This window comes from Ahaetulla prasina, chromosome 6, assembly GCF_028640845.1.
Source record: "Ahaetulla prasina isolate Xishuangbanna chromosome 6, ASM2864084v1, whole genome shotgun sequence".
Lineage (NCBI taxonomy): Eukaryota > Metazoa > Chordata > Lepidosauria > Squamata > Colubridae > Ahaetulla > Ahaetulla prasina.
The window spans coordinates 66,183,462-66,196,906 of NC_080544.1; the positions used below are offsets into that span (position 1 = coordinate 66,183,462).

General features: G+C 40.9%; 1 protein-coding gene across 5 annotated transcripts in view; it reads left to right on the top strand.

The window, feature by feature from the left end:
- Positions 1-13,445, top strand: part of MAP3K13 (mitogen-activated protein kinase kinase kinase 13) — a 38,088-nt gene that overhangs the window by 16,566 nt on the left and 8,077 nt on the right. For 4 of the 5 annotated variants that reach the window (XM_058187213.1, XM_058187211.1, XM_058187214.1 and 1 more), the window contains 10 exons: positions 775-958; positions 2,470-2,661; positions 2,775-2,933; positions 3,418-3,576; positions 8,449-8,557; positions 9,216-9,325; positions 9,881-9,997; positions 10,356-10,493; positions 11,839-12,553; positions 12,788-12,855. In XM_058187213.1, the coding sequence (XP_058043196.1) occupies positions 775-958; positions 2,470-2,661; positions 2,775-2,933; positions 3,418-3,576; positions 8,449-8,557; positions 9,216-9,325; positions 9,881-9,997; positions 10,356-10,493; positions 11,839-12,553; positions 12,788-12,855 (1,951 nt within the window). The remainder of the gene's footprint in view (positions 1-774; positions 959-2,469; positions 2,662-2,774; positions 2,934-3,417; positions 3,577-8,448; positions 8,558-9,215; positions 9,326-9,880; positions 9,998-10,355; positions 10,494-11,838; positions 12,554-12,787; positions 12,856-13,445) is intronic. The other variant, XM_058187215.1, reaches the window with a different exon arrangement.

Sequence of the window (13,445 nt, forward strand, 5' to 3'; positions counted from 1 at the left end):
CTTGAGGCCTTTATAATCCCCTCTCCCTCAGAATCAAAAGTAAATTAGAAATCAAGTTTTCACTGTAATTCACTGCCCATCCTCATTAAAACAGCTGGGTCTTCTATGCCCTTCTCCAAATAAAAGTCCATTATGGAGAACAAGTCATGTAGATTCAGTACATGCTGTGTTGGACATTGCTTGCCTCATAAATACTCAGGAAAAGATTTTCTGTTGCAGTTGACCAAAGTGACTAAAAAATTCCCTCTTGACATAGGTGAAATAACTGTCACAAAAACTGAACGATAAATTGTATCCCATTGTTCTAACCCTCCCCCCAATAAAAATAAAAAATACATATTGAAGATTTAACTGGATTTCAGTCACAATTGACTTTTTTTTTACTAGTTAGGACAGTCTTCTAATTCAAGCTTTGTGGTTTGGGGAAAGAAGAGACTCTTGATTTCTATCTAATAAACCTTGCTGTTGATGGAGGCATATATTTATTTATTTATTATTTCTTTGCAGGGCTTAAAGACCAATTCAATTAAACAATTCTGAGTGGCATAAAAACTCCCCAGATCTATTCTATGGAATTAAAACAAACAAATATTCACATTTTAGAATTCAACTATACATTTATTGTTATATAGGAAGTAAAATCTTTTGAAGATGCATATATTTTGCATGTTCTTAAAAAGCCTGCAAACTGCCAAGATACTAGATGAGCTATTATTTTGTTGTTTGTCATTAGGCAGTTAGTTGCAATTATAATAACTGCTTGTTTATTATCAGATACATGGGAGGTGCCTTTTGAAGAGATATCTGAGCTACAGTGGTTGGGCAGTGGAGCACAAGGAGCTGTTTTCTTAGGCAAATTTCGAACAGAGGATGTGGCCATCAAGAAAGTGAGAGAGCAGAGTGAAACTGATATCAAACACCTGAGGAAGCTGAAACATCCAAACATCATTGCCTTTAAGTAGGTTGTACATGGATTATTCTGACTCTAGGGTTACCTTTTCACTGATGCTGTAAGTCTTCATAGCTGGATTAAAGCCATTCAGAGTACAATACTGAAGTTTCCTTTATCCTTTGAATTTTAGTTCTTAATGGAAAAAAGTGTTATCTGGTAATACAATAGAATTACTACTTTTGTTGTAAATGGATTTTTTGATGTAATAAGAAAGTAGTTTGTAATAGTATAACTCATGCATAATTATTATTGGAAAAAAGAGCAAGAATAATGAAATCTTTTAGAGAAATACTATAGTTGCTTCCCCATTGTATAAATAATAGTCACTCTTTTTGCATTGGCATCCTTCAGTCTCAAAAAACTATGGTATCGTGCTCTGGAAAGACAGCATCTAGTGTGACTAAAAAGGCCAATTCAAGAGTGGCAATCCCTTCCACACTGAGGGCAGATACATTCTGTCCCCTGCCCAGCCCCCAGATTTCAATGGTTCTGGGACTGCCTCTTTGCCTCAACCTGCTGAACAAGTGTCTCTTCAAATTGGAGAAGGCCATGCTGAGTCTTTAGCCTCCAAGCTGAACGATCAGAGGTCAAGGTTTCCCAGTTGTTAATGTCCGTTCCCAAGGCCTTTAGCTCCCTTTTGCAGATATCCTAATATTGCAGCTGTGGTCTCCCTCTGAGATGCTTTCCCTGCACTAATTCTCCATACAGGAGATTGGTCGGAATCCGACCATCAGCCATTCTCACGACACAGCCAACCAGCATAGATGTCACTGTTTCAATAGTGTATATAGAAATTTCAGCACATTCTAAGACTGCGCTATTTGGAACTTTGTAATGCCAGGTGATGCCAAGAATACATTGGAGACAGCGCATATAAAAGATGTTCAACTTTCTCTTCTGCTGTATGTAAAGGGTCCAAGATTCACTGCAGTACAAGAGTGTGCTCAGGACACAGGCTCTATAGACCAGGATCTTTGTATGACTGTTAATCATGCAGAAAGTTTTTTGAAATGAAAATGTCCCAACCCTTGAAACCTTGACATTCAGACTTTATCAGAAATGTTCTGATGTTGCTCAACCAATTCTTAGTTGTTCTGATCTGGATATAATCCATTTCAACTTTTGAAATATTTTGCACACTTCTAGCCAGGACCAATAATAAATCTCTGTGTTTTGGGGAAATCTTGGATCTTTCATTATAAAGAACTTAATATTTTTTCTTTCTATCTTCACCTCATCAAAATGTCATTGCTGTCAGTACAATTTCATGCACTTCAAGGATGTATGTAATCTGTTCTCTAGGGAAATCATGTACTGTTTACTGTTTAATTTTCTGCATATACCAGGTCTAATTTGACCAAATGGCAAATAACTAAGCAACAGTAGTTCCTTAGGAAGTACTCTTGATTATTCTGTAAAAATGTGAATCAGAAACTTCTCTTTACTAGTTTCTTTCTTAATTCCCCATTGCTTTGATTTTGATTTTTAAAAACATCTATTGTTCTTTTTTGTCCTAGGGGCGTTTGCACACAGGCACCCTGCTACTGTATAATAATGGAATACTGTGCACATGGACAATTGTATGAGGTGTTGCGAGCAGGTAGAAAGGTAACACCTCGTTTGCTTGTAGACTGGTCCACTGGAATTGCTAGCGGAATGAATTATTTACATCTCCATAAAATTATTCACAGAGATCTCAAGTCACCCAAGTGAGTAGACAGAGTTTATACAATATGAGGAGATACAAGAAATTGAAATTGAAATAAGGGTGGAATTACTATGAGTCACTCATGTTATTTCCTGTGTATTTTATTTTTTTCAGTGTATTAGTTACCCACAATGATACGGTGAAAATTTCTGATTTTGGTACTTCTAAAGAACTCAGCGATAAAAGTACAAAAATGTCCTTTGCAGGAACAGTTGCTTGGATGGCCCCAGAAGTGATTCGTAATGAACCTGTTTCTGAAAAAGTAGATATATGGCAAGTAATATTATTCTAACTGCTCACCTATTTCAGTGTTTCTATTAAAAATGCATTACTTTCTGTTTCCATGTTTTGTGGTTGCTGGCAGTTTTTATTTTTTATTAAGTTTTCTTTTTGATAAATATTTTTTGCACTATGCTTTCTGCAAAATAATTCTGCTGTAAGAGATCTAACATTTGTCTTAACAATTTATTTTTATAACTGTAAATTTTAATTAGCAGATCCTTATTGCTTTTATTGTATTTGAGTCTGCTGTTATATGTTGTTCCAGTGTTGCAACTACTTTGCTGATTTATGGAGCTTCTATGTCATCCAGTCATGGTTGTCCCAAGGTACTTTTGAAAAAGGCAAAGTGCAAAACAAAGAAAGTCAGGTTGCCTTTCGAAAAAGAATATTTGGGTCTACTTTGTCGGTTATTGACCATAAATAAAATTTCAATAATTTTCCTGATTTTAATATTGTTTTCCCCTATTTTTATTAGGTCATTTGGAGTGGTTTTGTGGGAGCTTCTTACTGGAGAAATTCCATACAAAGATGTAGACTCTTCAGCCATCATCTGGGGTGTAGGTAGTAATAGTTTGCATCTTCCTGTACCCTCCACTTGTCCAGATGGATTCAAGATTCTCATGAAGCAAACATGGTAAAATCGTATTTAATTGTTATTGTACTTCCTTGTGTTGTACCTTAATATGGATAGAAATTGGAAATTGGAAGTAAAATTGATTATTAACTATATGATCTTATATATTTTCATAAATTACAGCAATAAGATCTTAAAACATTTGTTGGCTTGATAAAACTGAGAAGTTTAAAGAATGAGCATTAATATGAATGCATTATAAATTGCCATGTGTAATAAGATAGTAAATATAATTTATTTCAATTTATGGATTTCTTTGATTAATTTCTGTGATTTCTTTTCGTTCTGTAGTCAACAATTAGATAAGTGTCATTGAATCAGACCCAATACCTATGGACAATTGGTTGCCATCTTAAGCTATCGCTAATCACAATTCATAGCTCTTTTAAAAACATTTGGTGATCTCCTTGATCTTTTCTATTCATCTTATCCATTCCCTGTCCCTTCTATTTTCTTCACTTTTGTGAAGTACAATTGTTTTTTTCCCTAGTCCATCATTCATTTGCATATCTAATGTGAGTTTCTGCTTGAAGATTTTTGTTTGAAGGAACTACTGTGGTCAGTTTTTATTTTATCTAAGATTTATTGGATTTATTTTTGCAGTCTCTGATAATTTCCTACATCTAAGCCATTGATCAGTAAAATCTATTTTCTTCCTCTCTCCTGTGTGTCTTGTTTCCAAAACCACACGTTACTGTTGGAAATATCATTATTTCAATTGACTTTTCCAATATATATCATGTTGTATTGTTGCAGTCCAATCAGTGATGTCCAGGTGTAAAGTGTGCATTTATGTAGCTTGAAGTAAAAATTAGCAATGAAGAAGGAATACTATGAATATTGAGGTATTACACTAATACCTCAATAAGTATTAGTATAGTATAGTATAAACATGCTAAAAGAATAAAGGAGATACAGACTATAGAGCTGTGATGGCGAACCTATGGCACGTGTGCCAGAAGTGGCAGGCAGAGCCATCTTTCCAGGCACATGGAGCCATCGCTTGTTGCTTCTGGGTTCTGGCGTGCCAGCCAGCTGGTTTTCATGTGCACCTGTGCGCCCGAAACCGGAAGAGCAGCTGCCCATTGCGCATGCGCACTCCAGGAAGATGATCTTCCTGTTTCAGGATTGCACATGTGCATCGGCTACTTGGTATCCTGGTTTCTGGTGCGCATGAGCATGTGAAGACCAGCAATGGCCGGCCAGTGTGCTGTCTCCAGCGTTCCTCCTGCGCAGCTCCACTGCCCCAGAAGAGCAGCAGCGGCGGCAACTGCAGGGGGAAAGGCAAGAGTGACTGACAGGCTTGGGCGCTCAGGGAAGTAGGGCTGCACTTTTGGCCTGCAAGGCTGCACTTTTGGCCAGGAGGAGGTGGAGGTGTCGCCGCCACATAAGGTAAGAGCGGCTGGTGAGATTGGGGGCCAGGCCGATTGGGGAAAGGCAGCTTGCAGTGCCCGAGAGGAACAGGCCGCATGGGCTGTGCTGTGCCCATTCATTGGTGCTCGCATGGCGGGCGGCAGATTGTGGCTCTGCTGGTGCCACCGGGGCAAAAGCGTGCAGCCCCCACTTGGATATTGCCAGGCTGCACTTTTGGCTTGCAAGGTGTGGCCAGGAGGAGGCACCGCCACTGCCAGGTAAGGTAAGAGCACCAAGGCCGAGAGGACGAAGTTGGGAGCAGCAGTCCTCGGGGGGGAGAGGGGGCAATGGTTTTACTGCCACTGTTGCCGCGAAACATGCGGGTGTCTCCCCAGTTGCCTCACTGTGGGTGCCAGATGAGAGGCGGGCAGAAGCCAAAGCCGCATGTCTGAGTGATCAGGGAGCTCCTCTCCTCTCACAAGGATCCTGGCGGGGGTTGGGAGTACATACTTCCCCACTGCTGGGGTGGGGGAATCGACGAGCCAAACATTTTTCCAAGGGAAAAGCCGGGAGGGCTGGAGGGGGGACAGGAAACTGATCCAAACTCTCTCCCTTCCCCCTTCTTTCTCCCAACTCCACCAGCCACTCTTAGTTTATCCCTAGTGAGGCAGTGTAGACCAGGGGTGAGTTCCAGAATTTTTTACTACTGGTTCTGTGGGCGTGGCTTATTTGGTAGGTGTAGCTTGGTGGTTATGTGACTGAGTGAGTGTGGCCAACTTGAAGTCACTCAGGGCAAGGTGGGGCGGCACCTTGCTGTGAGTGACATCAAGTTGGTCAGGCCCACTCAGTCACATGACCGATGCTGCAGAGACAGGGCGATTTCTCCCACAGGACAGCCAGGGCTTCACAGCCTCCTCTTTTCCTTGCGAAGGGACACACATACACACACACACACACACACACACACACCCTGCCCTGTCGTCTCCACTGCTGCTTCTTTTGCTGTTTGTTTCTCGCCATTCTTAAAGTCTATCGTTAAGAGCTGGAAGACATTTTCTTAGATCTCTCCCAAGTCATTGTTGGAGCGTTGGAGATCTAAGAAAACGTCTTCCAACTCTTAACAATAAACTTTAAGAATGGTCGGAAACAGGCAGCAAAAGAAGCTGCAGTGGAGGTGACAGGGCAGGATGGTGGGGGGGTGTCCCCTTCGCAAGGACTTGAAGGCAGTTTCTCTGAGGAAAAGAGGAGGCTGTGAAGCCCTGGCTGTCCTGTGGGAGAAATTGCCCTGTCTCTGCAGCATCGGTCATGTGACTGAGTGGGCCTGGCCAACTTGATGTCACTCACAGCAAGGTGCCGCCCCACCTTGCCCTGAGTGACTTCAAGAGGACCGCGGAGGGATGCACACACACACACACACACACACACACACAAGCCCCTGCCGCCTCCACTGCCGCTTCTCACCACTCTTAAAGTCTATTGTTAAGAGCTGGAAGATGTTTTCTTAGATCTCCCCCAAGTCATTGTTAGAGAGTCAGAGATCTAAGAAAATGTCTTCCAGCTGTTAACGACAGACTTTAAGAGTGGCGAGAAGTGGCAGTGGAGGCGACAGGGCAGGGCACAGTGGCTCTCTCTCCCCAAAGGGCTGCCCGCCCGCCCACTGGCCGGGCCAGAAGACAGGCAAGCATGGCAGGTCTATGGGGAAGGCAGCTAGCTAGCCGGGTGGCCCCGACATGCTTGCCTGCCTTCCCGGTGGTCCCTGTAGCCAGGCCCACCAGCCTGACTTCCTCCCCCACCACTGCCTCTTTTTTTGGCTGCTTACCTTCCACGGTGGCTGGTACAGAGTCGGGAAGGCAAGCTGACCTGAGTTTTTGGAGGCCCCCAGCCAGCCATTGCTGCTGGAAAGCGGCTGGCCAGGAAGCCTCCGAAAAGACTTTTTTGCCAACCGCTTTTCCCGCAGGCTGCCAAAAAGTACCGGCAGCATCCCCATGTTCTTTGCACATGCGCATCCCATTGGACTTGCAAGGCAATGGGATGCACATGCACAAAGAACATGGCGGTGATGAACATGGTGGCCAGGGGACCGGTTCAGGGGCGTGGCCAGCCAGCCATTACTACTGGTTCTCTGAACGCTGACAGATTTTTACTACCGGTTCTCCCGAACCAGAACAAACCAGGAGCAACCCACCACTGGTGTAGACACTTGGAGCTGTGGTGAATTCCAGCCTGGCAGACTGGCTGGGGGGAGGGCGAGAGAGCAACACAGCCCCTCGCATTTCGGAGGCATGGAGCTCTGAGCGTGTAAAAGAGAACGGTCATTGGGAGAAAAGTTTTTTGGGCAGCTGCGTAGAGTCTCCTTTTACTTCCAGCAACTGGAGGAAGGTGCTTTTCTCGGCTGCTGCGTGAATTGGCCCAGATTGTTTTTCGCAGCGCTCCTGGCCAACATTTCTCTTTTCAGATCTATAATCACTCCCCTTAGGAGGGAAGCCACCAGTAGGTCACCCAGCTGGCCCTCTTTCCACCCACCCCCCGACCGCTACTCCTGCTGCTGCCACCCCCTCACCGCTGGCAACAGTAGTTCTCATGCTGCTGCTTTCCTGGCGGTGCCAGAGCAGCGGCGGGTCAGAGAGGGCGGTGGCAGGCTGCGGTGGCAGGCTGCGCTGGCAGGCCGTTTGCGTAGGCTAAGAAGCAGAGGCTGCTCCTGGAGCAGCCAGGAGAAGGAGAAGCCGCCAGTGGAGAGGCGAGCTGCCCCAGGACGACCGGAGGAGAGCGCACTTCCTCACTCATGGCGATCCACTGGCCGGGAAGCGGTCGCAGTAAGCAGTAAGAGGTGTGCCAGCCAGGAAGCGGTCATGCTCCCTGACAGGAAAGGGTTGCACCAACCTTTGCCAGCGCGAATGGCCTGCTCGCCTCTTGCTCCAGGCAGGGTCCAGCCTGCCTGGCATGGCTGGATGCTGCTGGAGTGTGAGGCTTTCGTGCTGGCAAAGTTTAATGCAGGAGGTCTTTCAGGCCCAAAACTGTGTGTGTGTGTGTGTGTGTGTGTGTAGCGCATATATGGGGGCACACATGCACGGGGTGCATGTGCATGCACAATGCAGGTCGCATGCGTGGGAGGAGCATGGGGGGTCGTGTGAACATGCGCATGTGGGGGGGTTCGCATTGCATTATGGCGCTGGCACGCACACATACTGTTGTGCGCCCAAACACAAACTTTTTGGCACTCAACAAGAAAACGGTTCGCCATCACTGCTATAGTGTTAAAAGTAAGAACGAATCATAAAAAAGACTATTTAAAAAGTCCATTCATAAAAAAGACTATATACAGTGACAAAAGCAGCAGGTTTATTGTTTAGTTACTTTAGTACGGTATATTATTTAGTTAGAATTCATCCTTTTTGGGTTATGCTAACAAATACAGAAATTAATATTCTTTTGTAAGTTAAGCTTCAAAGGAAAAAAAAACAATTTAGGCTAAGGTTAGTTTACTAGATGGTATCCCTTTTGTTTTCTTTCATTTGACAGGCAAAGCAAGCCGCGGAATCGGCCTTCTTTTCGACAGACACTTATGCACCTTGACATAGCATCTGCTGATGTTTTGGGTACCCCTCAGGAGACTTATTTTAAGTCTCAGGTAATTCAATAACTATTGAAAGCAACAAATTCAGTTTGACAGCTTGTCATAAGAACTTTAGAAAAGACTGCTGGATCAGGCCAAAGCCCATTTTAATTCAGTGTTTTGTCTCTCATTGTAGCCAACTTGGTGCCTCTGAGGTACTCATAAGCAGGAGACAGATATATATATACCTCTCTCCTATTACTGATGTCTTGCAACTGGTGGTATTTGGAGATTTGCTGCTTCTATCTTAAATGTAAAATTGATTATTCAAAACTAACAGTGCATAACAGATCTATTTTCTAGGTCCATGTTAGTAACCCTCTAATGCTAATGATATTAATCTGTAAATTCCACAAGTTAATTGTGGACAAAGTAGTACTTTTTTTCTTTCATTAGCTTCATTGGGAGATCCCGTCTTGTAATGTTTTCAGAGAGGTATTAAAAACCCCTTGCCCGTTTTCTTTGTAATATGCATACTTTTTGTGCCTTGATCATATTTTATTTATTTGATTTTCTCCCACCTGTATTATTTTGTATAAGTAACTCAAGGCTGAGAAACAAGTTGAGTGTAGCTCAGCTTTCTTTCTCATATGTTAATGCAATATAATCTTGCTTCTTGTAATTACTCTGAGTTATGAAGTATAACTATCTAAATATAAAATTGCTTGAATAGGCTGAATGGAGAGAAGAAGTAAAGAAGCACTTTGAAAAGATTAAAAGTGAAGGAACTTGTATACATCGGTTAGATGAAGAACTTATTCGTCGTAGAAGAGAAGAACTCAGGTCTGTATTTATTTAAGAGGTTAAGGTGATTAGATTAAGAATCCATCTACTTTAGTATACCTTTCCCAGATGTGCCAGCCATTCAATTACATAATTTTTGAACCTGGGAGATTCATTTAATTATCATGGCAACTGTCTGTTGATATCTACGCCCTCCCTAAAGTGTCTAATCTACCCTTTTCAATTCAGTCTCCACCAGATGTGTTGAGATTATACTTTCCTAATTTCTGGGTGCTGTAGTCCCAATGACTGCCAGATTAGGAAAGATTAGTTTAATCTGTCTTTGTCAATACTGAGTTTTTATCATTTTGAATCATAGGGTAATTGTTTTTACTAGGAGGATCTGAATTCTTATGTTTTGACAAAAAGACCAAGTGCTATTATCTATTTCTAAATAAACCATGTTTTTGTTTTGACAGCATTCAAATGTTTTCATAACTTTTGTATGTTTTAAAAGTTACACTTAACATGCTTGAGAATAATGCTGCCTAAGTATATGTTGTTGATTATAGGATTGTGCAACTGAGACAGTCAGCTTTTTTTTTCTTTCCTTAGGCATGCCTTGGACATTCGTGAACATTATGAAAGAAAACTTGAAAGAGCTAATAATCTGTACATGGAACTCAGTGCCATCATGTTACAGTTAGAAGTTCGCGAAAAAGAGCTCCTCAAGTACGTATATCCATCCATGTTTTGTTTTGTTTTTATAACAATTCTATTTTTTAACCAAACATAATTTTCTTACCAAGGGTAACTGACTCCAAAACTGGGGGAATCTTTATTCTTCTTGTTAAGCACTTTATTATCCTGATCAAAGTTGTGAATAAAAAAGGGGTATTCATTTGCAGAAAATGAAGTTCTGTTGGGTTATTGGATATGTGGAATTTTTGACAATTTTGCTTGATGCCTTGTAGAATAATTACGTTTTTTCAACTGCCAAATGTATATTTTGCTTACAGCAGTTTGTAAATCTTTGAGTAACCTTTGATTAAGAGACGATTAAGACTTTTTTTTTAAATGTTACATATAGACGGGAACAAGCTGTGGAAAAAAAGTATCCTGGAACTTATAAGCGTCACCCTGTCAGACCAATAATCCATGCTAATGCAATGGAAAAATTAATGAAGAGAAGAGGACTCTCTCACAAATCTGGGGGACAGACTAAACGGTGAGGCAAATAACTATAGTATATTCAAGGGGGAGGGACACTTTTCATAATGATTTCCTGAATTCTTTTGAATACCAATTTCTGATCATTGAAGTGCAATAAATTAGATAGTAATATATGAATATAAATGTAATATATAGTATATTACATATACTAGTATATGTAATATACTATATACATATATAGTAATATATGAATCTAATTGCTTTGAAAAGAACTTAATAGTCACAAATGAATATGTTCAAATAACCAGATAAAATGATTAGGGTATCTTGAAGCTTGGATAATAAGATATGTTATAAATTGAGAAAATAAACAAACTTTATTTATTTAATTAAAACACTTATACGGATGCTCAGCACAAGCCACATGACTTTGGATGGTATATAAAACCATTAAATAAAAATACAAAAGAAAAAAGAAAAGAAAAATAACATCTACTACTAAAGCAAATTAAAGTAATTAAATGGTAATCAGGGCTAAAATACACTGTATCTCATCAGTTCGGATTTCTGCTTATCCTAAACCAACTGCTTGGGGAAAGAGCCAGGTCTTAATTGCTTTTCTAAAGGCTGCATGGTTGGAGCCAGCCAACCATCATTCCAAAAACAAAAATCTATCTTTGGTTGCATCCCAAATAGTTCTACATTTCCATTTCTACTATTCATGCTGTGCACTTTCCTACATAATATCCATAATTTTATTTTTAATTAAATATGTGCAACTTAGTCTTCTTTATTCTAAACATATACCGGTAAATAGACTCACTGGCAATAATAATAAAGCCACAGGCCTCTTTAGACAATTAAAATTGCATTAAAATGATGACACCCATGGGACAGTGTCATGATGCAGACTCCATCCTATCTGATATCTGATGCTAGTTGTAACTAGTGATTTTTGCATTCATGATGCAAATTTCAACACTTCCCGGCATAGATCATTAGGAAGAAAATGGAATATATTGCTGGTAGTCCTCACTTAACTACAATTAGCATTTTTTCCCTTTATAATTGCATCAGTTGGTAACAGAGTTACCATTGTAACTTATGTAATTCTGTTACCAGGTGATGCAATTATAAAGTGAAAAAAATCACATGACTCTACCCGACTTATGACATCAATTCTGGCTGCATTTATTAAGCAAATCACTGTAAATTGTTAAGCATGATAATGCTTAGTGGTGACCCAATGACCAACCCAGATTGGATCCTGGGACATGTATATTCGCCCTCATTCGTGGTAATTCTCATTGTTCAGTGCTATTATAACTCTGAATGACTTTGAATAAATGGTAGAAAAGCAAGCCTACCTATAATTTGAATGATTTTGCATTCTTTTCCAGACCTGACTTGCTGAAATCTGATGGCATATCCAACACTGAAGTGGCCCCTAGCGGGTCTCCTCTCTCAGGGAGCCCCAAAATGACAACAGTTAGTAGCAAAGGACGTTACCGCAGCAAACCACGCCACCGGCGAGGAAATAGCAAAGGCAGTTATAATGAGTTTACCGGAGTCTTGAAAAATCAGCCAGCACAGGATGACTTGGGCCAGCCAATTCACCATCATCACCACCATCCCCATCATCACCTTCGACTTAATATACATGGACAAGATATAGCCAGTTGTGCTAACAACTTACGATACTTTGGTCCTGCTGCTGCCCTGCGCAGCCCTCTTAGTAATCATGCCCAACGGAGGATGTCTGGCTCTAGCCCTGATCTTATCTCTGCTGCTATGGAAGCCGATTCAAAGAGAAATCTGGAGGTAAAGAAAGATGGAGAGAATAAAGCTGATTATTGGGAATGCTGTCAAACAGATACATACAGTCTCTGTCCGCAGTGCAGACTGGGAGCAAATGATGCAAGTCAACAACAGTCACTTGATCCAGGGCTAGAACAGCCTGAAAGACCGTTGTATGATTCAGTGTATGCAAATTCAGAGTTTCCTGCAAAGAATAAAGAAGGTGAATTCAGCAGCCACAGGTCAGTGTCTCCTCTTGGCTCCTCTCATCTTGCAAGCACTCCAGGACTGCTGGGTAAAACTCGATCCATTCCGAAGGTGAGGCCTTCAGAATTTTCTTGAAAGAATAACCTTGTTTACCTGTGTTCTGTTTTCTCATTCATGCTGTTTGCTTAATTATATTGTTTCAAGATTTTATAGTTTATGCTGAATAGAATGAAATGTAAAGAGTTTTCTTCCTGAAAATTGTACATTGATGAGCTTACTTTTTAATTGGAATCTCCATAGTTGAAATTATTTGGCAAATAACAATTCCTTTTGTTGCCCTACCAGAGTGGTGATGATTCTTCAGAAGAAGAAGGAGAAGTAGATAGTGAAGTGGAATTTCCACGGAGACAGAGGTAGAAAATTCAGTCTGACTATTGTACTAATTATTTAATAGCAGTTCATTTAAGGAATCTTCATAAGATTTACCGTAATTTCATTTCTGCATAAGGAAAACTTTTGAGTCTGACGTTGTTAGCTAAGTTTTTCATCCAAAGAGTTACTTCTCCATCTCTATTCTAGAAACAAAGTATATAGGATAAAACAATATAGTCAAATGTGTATATTATATCAGACCTAAGAAGTATGGCAAGTAAGAGGCAGATACAACACCACTTGCTTCTTTCAGCAACAGACTGTTGCACATCACTGTTGCATATCACAGGACCACACTGATCTCTCTGGAAAATCAGCAGTGGAATATGATTAGTGGCGAATGGACAGGCATGAAAATAAAAATTACAGTTAATATATGTGCAAACTCATCACTATGAATAAAATCTTCAGATGAAATCATTGGGAAAGATCTTTCTATCATATCTACCAATATGTACATGTATCTCTAAGAAAAAATACCACTAGGAAAGAACTACTTTGATCCTTTTGGGGGACTGAATTTATATTCAGGTATTCATATCCCAGATATCAGTTTACAGACATTCTCAGA